The sequence below is a fragment of the Vipera ursinii genome, assembly GCF_947247035.1.
Source record: "Vipera ursinii genome assembly, chromosome: 1".
NCBI lineage: Eukaryota > Metazoa > Chordata > Lepidosauria > Squamata > Viperidae > Vipera > Vipera ursinii.
This window is the reverse complement of record NC_139512.1, coordinates 70,737,486-70,756,564: the sequence shown is the minus strand read 5'-3', so window position 1 is coordinate 70,756,564 and position 19,079 is coordinate 70,737,486. Positions and strand designations below refer to the sequence as shown.

At 39.0% G+C, this 19,079-nt stretch overlaps 2 protein-coding genes across 2 annotated transcripts in view; both read right to left on the bottom strand.

The window, feature by feature from the left end:
* The window catches only part of LOC310631803 (deubiquitinase DESI2-like), a 110,261-nt gene extending 103,922 nt beyond the window's left edge, over positions 1-6,339 (bottom strand). Inside the window, exons 1-2 of the mRNA XM_083348509.1 lie at positions 6,119-6,339; positions 2,111-2,247 (exon numbers count right to left, since the gene is read on the bottom strand). Of these exons, the coding sequence (XP_083204635.1) occupies positions 2,111-2,247; positions 6,119-6,182 (201 nt within the window). The 5' untranslated portion in view covers positions 6,183-6,339. The remainder of the gene's footprint in view (positions 1-2,110; positions 2,248-6,118) is intronic.
* A 6,868-nt stretch (positions 6,340-13,207) lies between these two features.
* Positions 13,208-14,881, bottom strand: LOC310636411 (disintegrin and metalloproteinase domain-containing protein 20-like; the record flags this gene model as incomplete). Its single annotated transcript, XM_083356212.1, has 1 exon — positions 13,208-14,881. The coding sequence occupies one exon, from the start codon at positions 14,879-14,881 to the stop codon at positions 13,208-13,210; it is 1,674 nt and encodes a 557-aa protein (XP_083212338.1).
* Positions 14,882-19,079: the final 4,198 nt, after the last annotated feature.

Genomic DNA, 19,079 nt, shown 5'->3' with positions numbered 1-19,079 from the left:
GGGCGTTAAGATTGCTGATTAATTTTTAGATTAGAATGTCAATGGAGTAAAATTATTATAGAGGAGAAAGAAGGTTTTTTTTCTTTTTTTTTCTTTCTTTTTGTTAATATTTTACACAATTTAAGATTGCTTGCTAGAAAAGTATATTAGGGTAATGGATTTAAAGTATGTGTTGAACTAAGAATGGGTATGTAAGCTCCTAATTAATAACAAGTTGTCTTAGAGATTGCCTAAATCTTTTTTTATATATATTCTTTGTATTTGAACTTTTATTTGAATTTAAGGATGATTTGGAACTGTGAGACATTTGGTGTGATACATGCAAGAACTATTTTTGATCGTAGTTTAGTTTGGTTGGAGATTATTAAGACTAACAGAGATAGGCGCTTTTGGCGTGTAACTGAGAAATTGTTTGGAAATTAGAGAAAGGTGGGAGAATGTAAATAGCAGGTGAAAGTTTTTTTTTGTTTTTTTTCTTTTCTTTTTTCTTTTTCTTTTTCTTTTTTTTTGAAATTAATATGAATAAGGACTGGGATTAAGAAAATTTATTTTGAGCAAAGCTTTTTTTCTGTTTTCCTCTTTTTTTTCTCTACTTTATTTGTAATGTTAATATTGTTTGTATTCATTTTATATGAGCTAGAGATAGATAGAATTTATAGTTTATTGTTGATAACATAAGGGTGTCTATGTTTGTTTTTTGATTTTATGCCCTGTATTTAGCTCTGGGAAGTCGGGGGGGGGAGGTAGTGGGGGGGAGGGATAGGGAGGGTTGGATAGGGGTGGGGGAGGGGGGATTAAAGTTAAAATGTATTGTAAAACTTTTTAAATAAAAAAACCCACATCTGCAAAAGCTGTAGGTTCCTATAATTCAATTAGCTTAAGTTTCACAGATGAAGAATCATGTGCCCATTTCAAAGGAGAACAGTTATACTTGTAAAGAGAAAAGCAGTCCTCAAAAGAAGGGTGCATATTTTTTCATGGACGAAAGGCCATATATCACTTGTCAATTGGCACGCCAGGGACAGCTATACCAAAAACAGACCGGAGGGGGGGGGAGAGAAATGGCAATAACAACAACGCTTAGACTTATATATCAATTCATATTGCTTCAAAGCACCCTCTGACTTAAAAATATGACAACCCCAGAACATCTAGTTCTCCTCACCTATACACAAGTCAGAAAGCCACTATATATGTACAGACCCTGGTGAAACAGGCTGGCTCCAAGTTGGCAAAAGAGTGAGACAAAGTTACATACTCTCCGTTTATGTATTTCGTCTACATGCAAAATATATATTGAGGGAACTTGGATTGGAAGAAGAGCGTGATTTTAAATAGCAACAGATTTATATACCACTCCATACAGTGCTGCCTGGGCAGTTTACAATGTCAGCATATTGCTCCCAACAATCTGGGTCCTCATTTTACCGACCTTGGAAGGATGGAAGGTTGAGTCGACCTTGAGTCAGTCAGGATTGAACTCCTGGCTGTGGGCAGAGTTAGCCTCCAATGTTGCATTCTAACCAGTGTGCCACCATGGCATAATACTTAAAATACAGTTAAAGTCTCTGGCAGCATATATGACCCTATATCCTTTTTCAAGAAAAGGCGCAATGTATTAAGGTTTATTCTCCCCCAGAGGCAAACTTCCAAGTCAGACAAGTCACATACAGGATGGATTAGCAATTGAATGAAAGGACCTTTGGACAGAAGACAAATTATTCTCTTCCACTCTTTCTCAATCATTCTGGCTGGGGAATTCTGGGAGCTGACGTCCACATATCTTAAAGTTGCTAAGGTTGAGAAACATTGTTCTATGCAGCTGGGGATGAGGCAAACTCACATTGTGCCTATGATAAAGCCTGCCCAGACGTTATAAGTACTTCTTTCTTCATCATTTCCTTCATATTAAAATTAGTTTAAAAAGACAAAGTTTTAGATTGGGGAAATCTGTTATATAATGGAATGACATATCAAAAAAATTTTGGTCTTGAATTTTCTTAGTGATACCGATTGGATGGATTTAGAGAGATTGTAAATATTTCTACATTATTCTCCCCTCCCCCTCCCTCCATGAAACAATTTTACAGGACAGAATTAAATTATTTACTGCTATAATCTTGTCTCCTTCCTGAAGGCGGCCATCAAGTGCAGCAGCTCCATTTTCTTTGATCCGGCTAACGTAGATGCCGCTGTCATTGGCGATATATTGCTGGTCAGTCCCACCAACTATATTAAATCCCAGGCCTAAGACAAAGATCAAAAGGAAAAGTTTTTTTTAAAAAAATAAATGGGATCACTCCCCAGCCCAAAACTAGCAAGAAAGAAAAAACTCAGAACAATGAAACTATTCCTTTCAACTATAACAAAACTTCTTGAACCAAAATAAACAGCAATGGGCAACTGTGCGTATTTGGTTTTCATTTTAAATATTGGTATTTCATTAGCAACAGTGCACAGTTTGAATGGCAGCACTCAGCATACCCTTGATATTCAATTGTAGACTACATTGGGAAGGTGTTTTTTTTTCCAAAAATTCAAAATCACTTTTGCAATAGCTGTTCTGTGTCTAATTGTCCCACAGTGAGTTGGCCAAGGCAAGTTGTCCTGCAACGAGTTGGCTGTGGCAAGCTGGTCATGATGAGTTTGCTGTGGTGAGTTGTCCCTAAACAACTCACCTTGACAACTTTAAGACTTGTGGACTTCAGCTCCCAGAGCTGGCTGAGGAATTCTGGGAGCTGAAGTCCATCTTAAAGTTGTCAAGGTTGCAGACCCCTGTCCTGGACCCTATAAAGCAATACTAAGCTAAATGGTTGCTTCAGATACAAGTTGTGAGGTATGAGACACAAGTTGTGTGCCATTTATCTGACTTAACTTTAACACCCAAATAAAACGGCTATAAAAATGCAAAACAGTAGAAAAATATTTTTCACCTAATGAAGAAAAAAACATTATGGTTACACATAATTTCTGTTTTGATTTGGTTTTAATATTTGTGGTTTTAATATTTTTATTGTACACTGATGTTGTTTTATCTTTCGGTTATAAGCTGCCCAGAGTTTGATACAAGATGGGCAGATATATGTTTTAAATAAATAGTTCTCTAAAGGCAATGAACACACAACGTAGAGATGACCAAATAATGAAGCAATGATGTACTTGCAACAACCTTGTGAAGAAGGAAAGAGGAGGGGGAAGGTATCTGCCCCAAATAAAAATTGTTAAATGACTTCATATTATTGGAAGTAAAAACAAAGTCTAGCCATTTTTGCCTGCTATAGAACTAGAGAAATTGGGGAAAATATGGTTGAATTCAGTAGGGAGAAATCATGTTACAGCAATCCCAGAATAAACATTCACTTTTAAGACTGCAACACATGGAGCATTCTTTCTACTGGTCACAATGGATTAAAATTTACATTCTTTCATATGTTTAATCTAAGAAATGCTTTAATCTGGGGCAGGAGTACCAAATGATATCCCGTATCTTTGAGATGAGATATATAATTGTCACTCACTTCTCTTTCTCCTCCCAACAACTTCACTGCTTTATTAACTTCATAATCACCAAACAATATTCAGCAAATACAGACTCCTAACACACACTGAATTAAAAGAGAATAAGACAATCATAAAAACACATGCATGCATGCATGCATGCATGCATCCAGGCACTCATTTAGACACTAAAAGGCACACATTTATTTCTGGACTAGAATCTGACTAGTCCAGATTCTAGCATAACGCTTGATATTCCACTAGGTGTCACTAATGTCCAGTAGAGCCATATGGCTTGCACGTTTAAGATTTTGTTTTCTGTTATTTAGTGGCTAGCTTTAAAAAAATTATGAATTCTGCTAGAGTTAGTGGAATGTTGATATTAAACTTGGCAAATTTTGGAAATGTGTGGATTGGAATGTAAGCTATAAATGCATTTAATATAAACATAAACACTGCCATCCCACAGTTTATTAAAGAGTAAATGAATCAAATTATCCAGACTGCATATTTAAAAACCAGCGAAAGTACAAGATAAAAAAACTACAGCAACTCAATAATTCATGGTTGGGCTTGCATGCTTTTTATCCAAACAAGGATTAAACTGAATTTAAAAAATGTTTGCCCTTTAATTAGAGAGGATACAGTCCCAAGAATGCCTGTATTTTTTTTTGCCAGTTCTTTTTTTTTAATAAAGAAGTGAATGATCCATTTGGAACAAAGATTATTTCCTAGGCAGCACAGTGTTAATGAGATCTCAGAGAGAACTTTAATGTTGTCTTCAAAATGTGTGAATTGTAATATCAAACTTTTTACTGTAAAGCAGTAAACAAAGGTATCAACCATAAGCCATCATACACGAACTTTTTTTAAAAAAAGCCCTGCAAATCTAAATAGATTAAGCATCACATATTCACTTCAAACATCTGTACACACAGAGAAAAATAAGTGTAGTGGGGTTTTCTTTAATCACCTTTTTGCTCCAAAAAACATGGAATAGGGCAGGCAGGAATCATGTTTTTCATGAAAATCATCCATAAATAGATTATGAGTAAAAAAAATACTTTGAGAAATACCTAAACAACTGTGAAGCTGAGTTGAGCCCAGAACAAGCCCAGGATGCTATCCTATAAATTGTTCTCACTGGTCAAGCTGATTAGAGCTTTTGAGAATGGTAATTTCGCAACATCTGGAAGACCACAGGTTGTTCTGCCTTAAACCAGTCTGGCTTGATTTTTGTTCTAATCTCCAGTGTGAAGATCAGATATAGGTTCAGATTTAGATAGAATTCTCTCACACACATTTTCTGCATAAACAGTATCTCCAAACCTTCCATTTCCATTTACAGTGCAACCCTGTATGCCTACTTTGGAGTAAGCTCCTTCAAGTTTAATAGGAACTGAAGAAGCTTCGTGGATGAGAAATGAAACATCTTCAAGGAAAAACAAGAAAGTCCAGTTGCCTTTTGAAAAAGCACCTTTGGGACAACCATGACCTGAATGACTGAGAATCCCCATTGTTCTTGTTAGTTGCGAAGTCGTGTCCGACCCATCGCGACCCTATGGACAATGTTCCTCCAGGCCTTCCTGTCCTCTACCATCTTCTGGAGTCCATTTAAGCTCACGCCTACTGCTTCAGTGACTCCATCCAGCCACCTCATTCTCTGTCGTCCCCTTCTTCTATTGCCCTCAATCTTTCCCAGCATTAGGCTCTTCTCCAGTGAGTCCTTCCTCCTCATTAGGTGGCCAAAGTATTTGAGTTTTAGCTTCAGGATCTGGCCTTCTAAAGAGCAGTCAGGGTTGATCTCCTCTAGGCCTGACCGGTTTGATCGCCTTGCAGTCCAAGGGACTCGCAGGAGTCTTCTCCAGCACCATAGTTCAAAGGCCTCAATTCTTTGGCACTCAGCCTTTCTTACGGTCCAACTTTCACAACCATATATTGCAACTGGGAAGACCATAGCCTTGACTATACGCACTTTTGTTGGGAGTTTAATAGGAGTTGTCTATGGAGATTCCCAAGTCATCCAAGTCATGGTTGTCCCAAGGGTGCTTTTCCAAAAGGCAACTGGATTTTGTTGTTCCTTGAAGACATTTTACTTCTCATCCAAAAAGCTTCTTCAGTTCTTCCTGAATGTTGGAGGATGGTTAGAATTTATATTCCTTGCAGTCATCTAGTTTAATAGGTGGCTCCATGCAGTGCTGCAGACTCAACGTAGCGTTTTACCATACCTAAACTGCAAAATATTTTTGCATCAACTTTCACATACAAAAAAAAAGAGAGAGAGAGAGAGCCTCAAACAGATATCATGGTTCAAGGGAAACCTGTTCTTTGAGGATTAAAATCTTTAAAAGCAATCCTGCAGCGCTTCGCTAGAGGTTGTTGCCTTTCCTGTGCCGAGGATCCGAATAAGCCCCTGAAAGCCAAAGGACAAAGAGGAGCTGCTTCTAACTTGGCGTGGTTTCCCCGGGCCTCTCCTTCGTATTTCGGGGTTTCCCCTCTCTCCCCCACGCCTGCCCCAGAGCCTTGCCGCAGCGGGAGCACCAGGCAAGCAAGGGCACTTCCTCAGCCAAAGGCGGCGGGGGAAGCCCAAGGAGCTGCCGGCCGCGGACTTTATTTATACCTGAAGGTCCTCGGGTGAGATGGATCACTTCCTCCGACAGCAGATAGTCCACTCCTCCGTTCATGCTGCGCTCTCCTGCAGGTCTCTGCTCGGCGCCCTCTCGCTCCGCCAGGCCCTTCGCCGCGCCAGCCGCTTGAAGGTGAACGAGCCAAGCCAAAGTCGAGGGGGAGGTAGCTAGAGCGGCGGCGGCGGCGGGGCTGCCGCGACGCTTTCACTTTCATCAGCTTCGCAACCGGAAGAAACGAAGGCGGCCGCTAAGAAGTCTGGGGCTTGTAGTCTTTCCTGTTGCAGGCGCGGCTACTAGCCCAGTGGGCGTTGCTGGGGTCAAAACCTTCCCTGGTTTCCTTACTTCCGGCGAAAAGACGATGCTTGGTTGCTACCGAGAGGTGGGATGGGCGGTGTAATACGAGCCCTGTCCAAGAATCCCCTTGCGCAGCGTCGATGGGACGGTTTATGTGCAGAGGCCGGATGGTCTCTTATTCTTCCTTCTCGGTGTGGATCTTCTTTCATCCCGCGACGGCTGGGACAGGATTCCAGAAAACGCGGCATTGCTCTGACCGTATTTAAACTGGGATCACTCGGAAAGCGGCTCTCTTGGCTGTTTTGCATGTTAACTCGAATCTACATCCCAGTCTAGCTTTTATAGTAACTAATTAAAAAGGGCAGGACAAATGGGACTATTTGCTTTAAAACTAAATAATGAATTAAAGTAGAAATTCACGCTGTCCTTCAGAAGTTTTGGCGAAAGTTTTGGGATTTTTTTTTTAAAAAAGTTTATTTCATTCGAGAAAAAAATCATTTCTACCATGGAGACAGAATTTATTTTCATGTTTTTTCATCAAATTGAATGAGAGTTGTTAGAAAAAAAAACTTGTGTTGCAAAGACTATGGTATCACTATCACATACTGGCTGCCTTCTAATGTGCTTGTTAGTAGTGCTGACTTCTACACAAGAATATTATAATTATAATTAAATATAATTATATATAATTATATACAATTATAATTTATAAATATATAATTATAATTAAATATAAATATAATTATATATGGTTATAATTATTAATTATAATTATATATTAATTATATAATTATAGTGTTTGAATTACTGTGCATCTTGTTCAAAAATGACATTTTTGCATATTATGATAGTGAAGTTGATAACACATCATAGTCTTATATTGTAGCATAGATTTAAGTGCATTGGTAGCTGCAATGACAAAACAGTGGTTACCTGCATGATGATACAGTGCAGTCCTCACCTTTTGCATTTTATCTGAATGTTGGGTGGAAGTATGTAAGTCACAGAGGAATTATTTTGACATATTTTGTTATTTGCTTCCCCCTCCAGACAACCATGATAAAATTGTAGTTGCCAAATGATCGCATATAATACTACTCTGAAGCAACTCTCTGAAATCAAGCTTGTTTTTTTCCAGAGAGAATTCACAGATTTCTCATATGAAGTTACCACTGGAAACATAATATGACATCCTTCCCATCTGCAGATTGGAGAAGAGACTTGTATTGCTATCAAAGGAAGGATTTGGTCCTTATTTATCTTTACTATAGTAGAGATTATCCAAATGGATCATTGTGGATAATTTTTTATAATGATTTATCAAGGTAAGCCACCTTGCTAAGCAGGTTTCGAAAGTCTTACAAGAAAATGAGATTTGTGTAATTAAGCTTTGGATTTTTGTTACCTTTCAATGTATGTTTTTGCAGGTAGAATAAAGACAAGTTTTCTACCTGAGTTATCAGCTAATGCAGAAGAGTCTAAAACAGGCATGTCAAACTGCAGGCCCATGGGCCGGATGCATCACGATGAAACTGCGCCCTCCCCATTGCTGGCAATGGGGAAAAAGTCCTGATACGTCGCGCAATGTCACGTGACGTCACGAGTTTGACATCCTGGTTTAAACATCAGGTTAGCCATGATCCAAACAGCAGTGATAGTAGTAGCCATAAGTTTTGTTAAAAGAAAAATCTTCATCAGGGTCCAGTCCAGGTCTGGAATAAACAAACATGGAGACTGCTTTAGAAAGAAGGTTGTAGTTTATTGAAGAGGAGAGCCAGACAGAAAGATGGCTCTGGGAAAACTGACCACATGTAGTAGGGAGTGGTGGGTTTTTATACCTTCTTGAGCTTTTGTTTGGAGTTGTTCCTGTTCCTGCTTCCCTGGGGCTGTGGATGATGACTGTTGGATTTTTGGTGTGAGGGATTGTTGATTCTAGGGATTTTTCTTTCTAATTCCACTTCCTGGCTCCAATCTTTCTGACGAGATTATCACATCTGCATTTCTGTGGACCTAGTTTCTGTTTGGGGCAGAGAGACTGGGAGTGGTGGTTGGTTTTTGCCTTTAAAATCCTTTGGGAAAATATAATATTCTGCCTTTTAATATTTCCCAAAATATTTCTTCCTCTGGATTCTTCCCACAGTTTAAAAGCAGAGTGTTAAATGTGGTGGTAAAACATCAATTGCATTTTAAAGCCCTTTTAGGAAAAATGTTATTTGTTTGGTTATTTGTGAGATATAACCACTGCCTCCCTGCCATGGAGCGAAGCCAACACAGAATACTGTACAATATGTTTGTACTATGGAACAAGAATAGCAATGGCTGAATTTAACATGCCTTTTTTTGGTTAGTGATTTTGTCTTGGTATTAGTCATTCTGCTTCCCATGTAAACTGGGTAGAGATGATTGTATGAAGGCTTCCATGTGAAATGGAGCCCTTAAACTCTGGAGTTCAGGATTATGCAGAAAACATCACCGGGCCACAAGTTTCTTGTTGGTACAGAAAATTTCACTATACTGAAGAAGATTGGGTTCATCAGTGACATCACCAAATGATTTTACTGAGAAGAATCATTTACTGATTGCTAATGACATTGCAATGACGTTTTGTAGTATCAAATGGAAGGAAAATGGTAAATAAAGATGGGAACAAATAGATGGCAGACTGGAGTTTATGAGCAAAAGACATGGAAATGGAAGATTATCTACTGAGGTGATAATGGTTCTTGCAGAGAGATTATGAAGAAGCTTTCTGGAAAGACGTTAGTAGTTACTTTGTTACTAAAACTGCTGGGCAGAAGGACAGGAAATATACAGATCGAATCAATACATTCCAGAAGCAGTATCAAAAACAGCTACAGTAATGTAGAATTTGTTTAGAAGTTATTTTTCTAAATAAATAATGTTTCTAAAAGGCCCTTAATATCATACAAACATGAATACCATTATCACATAGCATGAAGGGCACTTTTTCATTCTGTTTTGAGACATACTTGTTCCCAAGTAATTAATGTTAGACTTAGTCAATGAGGGGAAAATATCAATTTTCTTGTAACCTTTATTTTTATAAGGCATAATCGGGGAGAGAGTTATTTGTGGCTGAAGGTATCCAGTGAGCAAAGAAAAATGGGATGGGAGGAAATGTACAGATGGACACTTACGAGTAGCTACAAGGATTGGGGGAAAGTAGATTGAATCATGTATTATTTATTCTCTTCTGTTTTATATAGTATTTCCCTCTGCTTTCCTTCACTTTCAGTTTTTGAGGCATTTTTGATTCTCACTTTCAAAATCTTCTAAAAGTCCATTATTTTTCTCAATTTGCTATTTTCTCACCTTTTCCACCTTCCTATGACCACTTTATCCTATTATTCTTCCTGCTGTTCATTTCCTTACAAGAATATTTTAACAGGAACAAAGTTTCATAATTACTGTGATTTTGCTACCATTTTGAGTTGCAGACATTGGCCATTTCCCTAACATTTTAATTATTTACATTTTTATTTAAAGAAAAAAAATTCTGATATACAGTAAGTACACATTTAAAAGGGGAAAGGAAATGTAGCAGAGAAGAAAAAACTGAATATTAATACAGATGGATAACTAAAATATTTTGAATAACTAGAAATTCTAAAGCAGGGGTGTCAAACTGGCGGCCCACGGGCCGGATGCATCATGCACAGGCCACGCCCACCCCTGCTCTGGAAAGGCAGTGTCACATGACGCGATTGAGTTTGACACCCGTGTTCTAAAGTAACACATGGCTAATATATTCTCCTACACCAGACATGTCAAACACAAGGCCCGGGAGCCGGATCCGGCCCGCGAAGTGTTTCATGTGGCCCGCAAAGCCATCCTGGAAACAGTGAGGGAACGGCCCCCACTGCCTTGGCCCTGGCCCAGAGACCCTCCTTCTGCCAGAGACCCTCAGATCTGTCCCACTCCTGCCCAGGCCCCCATAGGCACCCTTGATGCGAACGATGCCCACCCAGTAGGCCATACGCACTCTAGCCACGCCCACCCAGTAGGCCACGCCCACCCTGGCCATACCCACCTGGCCCCTTGAGGGCAATCGCAATGCTGATGCGGCCCTCAATGAAATTGAGTTTGACACCCCTGTCCTACACCATTAACAACTTACAGCATTATAAGGCATTTTCATACCCATTTTCTACTCAAAACATATCCTTGTTACATAGTAGAAAGATTGGATTGGCACAATTGAAAGCAATTAAAAGAGAAAGAAAAACTAAACATAATAAATAATGCATTAAATGAATGCTCAAAGTCAGTACTTCCCTGACTAATGACTAAATTACCCCAAACTAGGTAAAAGTGTTTTTTCTTTGGATAACAACATATGGACCCATTACTCGTCACAACGGGGACTTTTAAGTTGACTTAAAAGATTGTCATGTATACTAAAATACATTCGAAAATCTCTCAAAGGATCCCATTACCATGAAAATCAATGTAATTACTAATGGTGGTTTGACATTAAGAGTCAACAATCGTTTGAAGTTACAACAGTGCTGAAGGACAGGGCTTAAACAACCGGACCTTGGAATTCAATAAGGCATTCTGATAAGTGGATAATGAAGAAAGAGGTTGGAGAGCACTGCTCTATATAATATGCAGGCTATAGAACAGAAATTAGAAAATGCAAGGTTCCCAAGACCATGACTTCAGTGCTTGTTTGTTTATGTTATTTATCTGTGTTTTTTTTCTTTTCTGGACTTCTCCAGCAGGACCGAGTTAACAGAATTCTAAAGCTGAACTGGTTCTTCAGCCAACAATGAATAGATGGATTAATGGAGTAATATTTACTTCAGTTCAAATCCTGTTGTAATTGCAAGAAAAACAAAAGTATCGAGTTTAAACAAATGCAGCAGAAACTGAAAAAAAATCCCTTAATCTGTGCAATCTGTGCAAACTAATTATTCTTAAGAAAGAAACAGAGAAACCAGATATTAAAATATAGAACAGGTTTGTACCAGAAGGCAACAGGAAATATTTATTTAGGAGAGTTTTGCATTACAATTCATAGATAATGATAAATATGTAACTTACACTATTACAAAGTATAGTAGTAGCTAATTTTTAAAAATGAAATGAAAACAGAAAAACAACAGGTACAGGAAAAACTGGCCTTCTTTGCAACACATGTCCCTGGGAGGGATCTAAATTGGTGATATATTATTATTCCCTAGGTTACCGAGAACAAGTACATAGCACATAGTGTCATGTTCCATCATTCAGAAGAATGTGAGGCATTGGTTTAAATGATGAGTGGGTTGCATTTTATGTTAATGTTTGAAGTGCAAAATCTTACATTTAACAATATTCCATCTCTACCTTATCTGGAAGATGAATATCACTTCAAATGAATTTGTTTCAAAGGAGATTAAATTAATTCATTAAGAATTCCAGAATTCTTGTTATGCTCCTATTCTTTTGCTGGACTTCATCTAACTTTTTAATCATTCATGTCAATTTGAGACAAAATCTATAGGCTAAAACGCAAGTAATCAAAAGCACAATCAGTTGATTTCCCTGAAAAATTAACTTTCCTAAAGAGGTACTTTGAGTGTTGCTTCTCCAAAATATCTAAATTAATTCTCAAGTGCTCTGATGCTGAATTTATTTACTAAATTTATTAAACACGTTATGTGGCCGCCCAACTCACATGCAGTAATTCTTCACTAGGACTAACCATCTGCGTCTCTGTTCCAGGATGAAAATGACACAAAAGACTAGAAGTTGGGAAAAATATACTGACATTAGAATTCAGATATTTGGGAATTCTGAAAACTGTGTTCTAACACATCTAGAGCCCCTCTCCCCACAGCTCCAGTTCCCCCATCAATTCTCACCTTCAGTCATTTGTCACCGACTCCCCATAAGGAACTATATTACAGGACTCCCTCTGAAATCTCAAAAAATGAATTGAAATGAATTACTTCATGATGGATCTCAGTGTTCTCTATAGATTTTTTTTTCCATATTAACCCCTGAAGGTAGTGCCTTACCTCGAGACAGAATTTTGGAAGTATGCCTAGAAAGATTCACGTGCTGTCAGAGATAAGGCTGCTGAACTCCCAGGATAATGCAAGGAAACATGTGTCTCCCTTAGTTCTGGTCTTTCCAGCATGTTTATGCAGCAGCCGCATCACAAAACAATCGGTTTTGCACACCAAAGTTGGGACTTTTTCACCTCAATGGATTGAACACACAGAGAGGAAGCTTTCGAACGTAAAAGCCCATCACTTCAGAGCACCAAAGAAAAGGGCTACAGCATCCTCTTCCATGCAACCTCATAGGTGCCTGTCCTTGCCCATATTAGCTGCACACCTTTGAAGTCACATGTATTTCACTCCAACACTTTCTTACTAGGCTTTTTGAGAGTCAGATCGAAACTGGGAACAAAAGCTGTGGAACAACCATTCCACAAAGAGTGGGCCTTTGAAAGGAGAATGAAGTTATAGGCAAGTTAAATGGCAAGAAACAGGAAGTTGCTGCTTTCCCTAAAATGACAAAAGCAACATTGCAATGTGCCACCACAAGCTAGGCCCCTTTGAGGCATGCGCACAACCTCACCATTCACATAGAAAAGGACCAGGGTTGAATTATGGCTGTACCATGCTGATGACATCAGTCTGACCCCTGTTAAGACACCAAGGCTTACTGAACTAGTTACCGGTCTCTTTTGTTCAATATTATCCAATATTACAGATTTGACGCATGAACCCTGGTTCATTTCCCTGACCTGCTATGAGCTTTTTTTTCAGTTTTCATTCCTGCTGACTAGATCTTCTCTCAGACTGTCCAGTCCTATGTACAATTTGGTTCCTAAGACAGGCACCAGAAAGGACAAGTGCACAAAGAGGAAATACAATTGCTAAGATAATTTTCAGTTTGGGATGAAATCTCTCGTGTTCATATAGAGTTGGCGGGCCACTGTCAATACTACCACCATTGCCTTCCTCTTTGCAGTCTGGGGGAGCCCAACCTTGCTCACAGTGACAATGCTTGAAATTGTTGCATATTCCCCGATTATGGCACTTTGTGACATCACAATCATATCTCAAGAGGGACACATTAACACACTCCCTGTTAATACACATCATGCCATTGCCACAAGGAGTCCCATCTCTTACTGCTCCAATATCGATGATCTTCATCCCACTGTGGTAATCAGTTCCCCAGCATTGTTTATTGCCCTTGAAGGTTTGAACTATGGTGGTGTGATCCTCCAAAGAGGGCAAGCTTTCCACATTTTCACACTGGATACGACCACATAGGATATTGTTAGGTATACATTTGTTATAAATTCCATGTATAAGGCCACAGTTGCCAAACCGATCACCTTCAGTATTCATTTCTCTAAAGCAAACTTCTGAAGCAACTATTGCTTTGCTGCCAAAGATTGCTTTGCATTGTCTATCGTGAGTATTGCAATTCCCGTTATAACAATATGCACCATCACTGCATGGGGCACCATCTTGCACATAAAAATCTTCAGGACATCTCTCAGAAACTCCATTGCAGTATTCAGGGAAATCACAACTACTTGTCTTATTTCGGCAGATTGTTCCAGTAGCTTGATACTGGCACTTCGCACAACATTGTCCAAAAGCACAAGTGGCCCCTAAACGTAATTTACAGTTAGATTGACAACATGGATCCAACTTGCATTCAGCTTTGGTACCACAGTCACATTGCTCTCCATTATCTACTACTTTGTTGCCACAGAATTTGAATTTAAATATTTTATTAGGGTCTGGTGGAATTAACAAACAGTTCAAATTTCTTAGACTGAAGTACTGTATATAACTGCAGTTGCTAAACTGATCAGTTATTACTTGTTTTGGGGCCATAATGCATTTTGCTCTATCACATAGACAGTATTCTGTATCATGTTGCATGCCAAGATTATGTCCTAGTTCATGGATAAATGTGTTAGAAATGCGGTACAAATTGGAAGTAACATATGATTCAACAGCTGATCCCTTGTTATCATCACAAATCGTTCCTAAGTACGTTAATCCTACTGCAGAACCGAAATTCTTAAATATAAATAAGTGACCAGCATCATTTGGTAGACGAGCAAGTAATGAGTCTCTTCTCCAATTAGTGAATTCTTCAAGTGTTTCACCGATGTCATCATGAATTGGTATAAGATTTCCTTCGGACCATATTTCTAGTCCAGCAATAGACAAATGAACAGAAAGAGGCTCATACAGTACATTTGCAATGTAGAAGATATCCAAAATATTTATAACAGTAAGAGTTTCATTTTTGCCAAATTTCAAAAATCGTTCATGATCAATCACAATAGCAATCTCTGCATACCTCTCGTGTGACCACCAGTTTCCCTTAGATATAATTTTGTTTGTTTTTTCGTCAGGACTTTGGATCATGGCTTCTTGATGTCTTTGCTCTTCCTGTGTTAGGCCGCACATCATTGGAGCGACACCCACCTTTTCTTCTAAGCGAAAGACTACATGTTGAAATGTTGCGGATTCTGGAAGTGGCTCTATTTCATAAATCTTATTTTTAAATTGCAGTAGCCCCCTGAGTCCTCCAGAGCAAGTGCTGATGATGGCCAGAGAGAAGGGGTCACCCTCTACAACACCACTGTAGTAACAGTCATCCCTGAAGAATGGATAATCTAGCTGGAGTTCCCCACCCTTACTGTAAGTGAAGATGGGCAGGTGCTTGGGGATTAAGCCTCTTTTCTGTCTAAGCTGCATTACAAGATTCCTCCCCTCAATTTGAAACAAATAGGTCATATTCTTGGATTTCTGATGTCCCGATTTGAAGGTTAATGACTTTGGGATGGTTATTTCATAAGAAGCATAAATAAAGCCCCAAGGAGGTTTCTGAGAAGCAGTATCAGTCAGGAAATGTATCAAAAATGTCACCAAGAGGTAGGGAAGATGAATATTCATTTTCTCTGGCAAAGAAAGGAACCCCTTAAAAATACAAAATACATTTTCTGACATCTCATTTCAGAGAAGGAAAGCCCCAACAACTGAGGAAAATCTAGGAACCAATTTGTAAGGCTGTAAACAAAATGTCCACCACAAAGATGAGGAGGATTCTATGCTTGGCAACTGTAAATGGGGTTTCCTTTGGAATGTGGGTGGAGCTTGGGGATCAAAAATAGAATAGAATGACAGTCCTAGTCAGGCTTCTTTATCAACAGAATTTGCTCTCTAATTCTGGGATATATATATATATATGTAATTTTAGGGAGGGGGTGACTTGGGTTGCTAGTACTTCCTACAGAAGGCCTTTTGTAGTAAATGTTTGCTTTTCTCTGTGAGTGTAGACTTGTCCACTGGGTTATTTCTATTCTTCTTTGGACTAATTTGAACAACTTTTTAGATAAGTCATTTGAACATTTTGATTCCTCTCTCCATGAATTGATGAAGTAAAAGACTTTTTAAAGTGTGCACAACTATGTATTATTAAGTACTTTGGCATTTCTCATTTGGAAGGGTTTACAACTTATTGCTAGAACTGGTTTTCACCTAAATTAGGTAACACTTCTAAGGAGAGATGGGTTGTAGGAAAATACTGCACAAATATTCTGAATTAACAAAAAGGAGTTTTCTTTCTTTCCCTTTTGGGACCTGGATTTTAAAAAAGACCACCTTTATCCCCTAGATGAGTGTTTTTCAATCTTAGCAACTTTAAGATGTGTGGGTTTCAACTCCCAGAATTCCCCAACCAGCATACTAGCAGAGAAATCTGAAGTCATCTGGAGCTGAAGTCATCTGGAGCTGGGAATTGAACTCTACACATCTTGAAGTTGCTAAGATTGAGAAATGCTGCTGTAGCTAGTGGGGTGGGCAGGTCAAAAAGATACCCTCTTAACTTGCACAGGCATGTGCAGACTTATTTCCATTGCTTGCTCATGGCTCAGTCTTTGTCTTAAGAATTTTCACAACCATCAAGGGTGGTGGTGGGGGAATCTGTTAAAGACTACAAGCCCAAGCAAATAGTCTTAGGGCAAATAAACCCAATATTAAAGGCTGAACAGACTGTCTTTTGATGTTACATGAAAGATCAACAAGAAGAATAATTCTCCTGTTGGATACTAAAGATTCTATGCATCTGATATTGAGTGGGATCAAAAGCCTTATAAAAATGGATTCCAAAAATGAATGTTTTGGTCTCTTTGTTTTCTTTTTAACTTTTTCATTATCTCTTTCCAATGGTCTCTAAATGTTGTTTTATTTCTATGTGTCTGTTGATGGCTGATTTGTCTGAATACCAAGTTTCCAAGAATTCCCTTGCACTTTGAGAATTAGCTTGGTCTAGAACATTGATGTTTCCCCATTCAAATAGGGTTGTATCTGTCTTGTAGCTGTCTATGTGTTGTGGGATTAAGGAGTTTTCACTGTGTCTTCTCACAGCTAGTTGGTGTTCATGGATGTGGTCCACTAGTCTTTTGCTGTCTGTCAGACCTAATAGCTGTTAGTCCTTACCCTGTATATTCCAGATGACTCCTGTTGTTTTTTTTCCTTGGGCTACTGATTTTTTGGTTTTCTTGAAGTGTTTTGGAGGGCTTTAGTTGATTTATATGCTATAGTTATACCCTTTTGTTATACTAGTCAGTGGTATCAGATCATGAGGTCACCAGCAATCGACACCCAGTTAAGCAGGGATTAAAACACATTAAATAAATGTTGAAAATATAATCTCATTAGTGGCTGTAGCAAAATTGTCCAAACTGACTCAAAGCAACACCATGAAAAAATAAAAAAATATCGTACATTGGCATTTATGTGAAAAGTTCAGCCTGACTATTATCAACAGTTACTAGGACCATATACCCAAAAATTTTTTAGAAAAGTTGCAGGTTGAGATCTTGTGGGATTTTAAAATACAGAGCAATACTTGAAAGTATTACACTTATTGGACTTGACACCACAGACTGCAAATTCCCCCTCCCACTCCACTTTACTTCCTGGATTCAGAAGCCTGCAGTTAGAACCTGCCCAAACAAAACTCCATGATGTTCACTGTATGAGTAGAGATAATCACCATCATTGTCATTATCATCATCGTCTTTTGATTATTTTCCTGTGATGGTTGAGTTGTGAATTGGTGGAACTATGGCACTGTTGCACAGTTCTTTGCACATCTACTCCAAATTCCCTCCCTCCCAAAAAGCATATGTATAAATACTCTTTCCTTATTTGCTGCTCAGGTCTGTGGCTTTTCGGAATGAACTTGAATGATTTACCAATTTTTTTAGAGGTAAAGCTTCCACAAGAGCCTAAGGGGGGAAAAAAGCATCCACAAGGAACTACTTACTACACAAGTTTTGTCCCTTGGTCTTTTGTAGAAAGGTTTGTTTTTTCCCCATAGTTCCTTGTGGAGAATTTTAGTAGCAAAGATTGGGAGAGAACCCTAAGGCTGGCCCCCATCCAGTTGTCCAAATGTTCATTCAGTAGCCTGCGACAGGAATGGACTGGCAGGTACTAGGACTGATAATAAATTCCCAATTCACCCACCCTCTCTTCATGACCAGGAATAGCCGGTCTAACTTACAGTCTATGTGAACTACCCTACTGGCAGTACTAAGTTTGTATCATCCACTCCTGCTTCACCCAACATGATAGATTAGTGAGTTTCCTCCAAGCATTCAACATGTTTTTTAAATATGCAAAAAGACATGTTAGACCTTCTCATACATTTGAACAATTTTCGTGGATAGCAATCCAGTCATTTCCCAAAATAAATAAGGGATAAAATGGGAGTGGAAAGTAGCATAGGACGTCTTTTTCCCTCTTGAAAGCTGCACAAATGTTACAGTGCAACCCCACCAAATTCTACACAGTACCAGTTTAGATAGGGCAGCCATAGGATATATCTTCTGGGTCCCTTATTTCCATTTCTTTTACTTAGTATGACCTGTTTTGGATGTGACACTGTGATGTCTCCCTTGGGCGACTTCCCAGATTCCTCCTCAGGTTTCAGCTCAGGGGAGGTTGAGCTGTTCCTGTCACATCAGGAAATGAGTTGATTGATGGATCTGAACAGCTGTCCAAAAGAGATTTGGAGGAGGCTTCAGCTAGGGATAGTTTGCAGTGGCAGATGGCCAGTGAAGAGGAGGAGGAACTGCTTTCTGCACCTGATCTGAGAACACAGAGGGCAGAGAAAAGGCAGGAGTAGCAGATGTCAGCCAGACTACCCAAGAGGAAAAAAAACCACCCGTGTTGATGGGCTGCACTGGAAAGCTAGCTACTTATCACAGCAGACAGATGGAGGCGTTGTTGGGAACCACATGTTGGTTTTCTAGCTGTTTGTTTGATCATTGTGATTCCTGCTTCACTCTGGATTGGCACCATGTTTGCAATTGTTCCTTGGAGACTCTGAACATTTCTTGCCTTGTGAGCTCTCTTATGTGCAGATTTAAGTTTTGCCCGGTGGAGTTATTTTGTTTGAACAACTTTCAATTGCTTTATGGACTATTAGGCTATTGCTCTGGGGGCTAATATTGGCCTGCTTGTGGCTGGACTTAATTGAGACAGTTCTGAGTTTTGGTGAAGGGAATTGCTGGGGAATACAGTATTAATAAACTCATTAAACCACAGTTACGTGTGTGTGTGTGTGTGTGACAGCACGGACACCCTTTTTCACCACAAT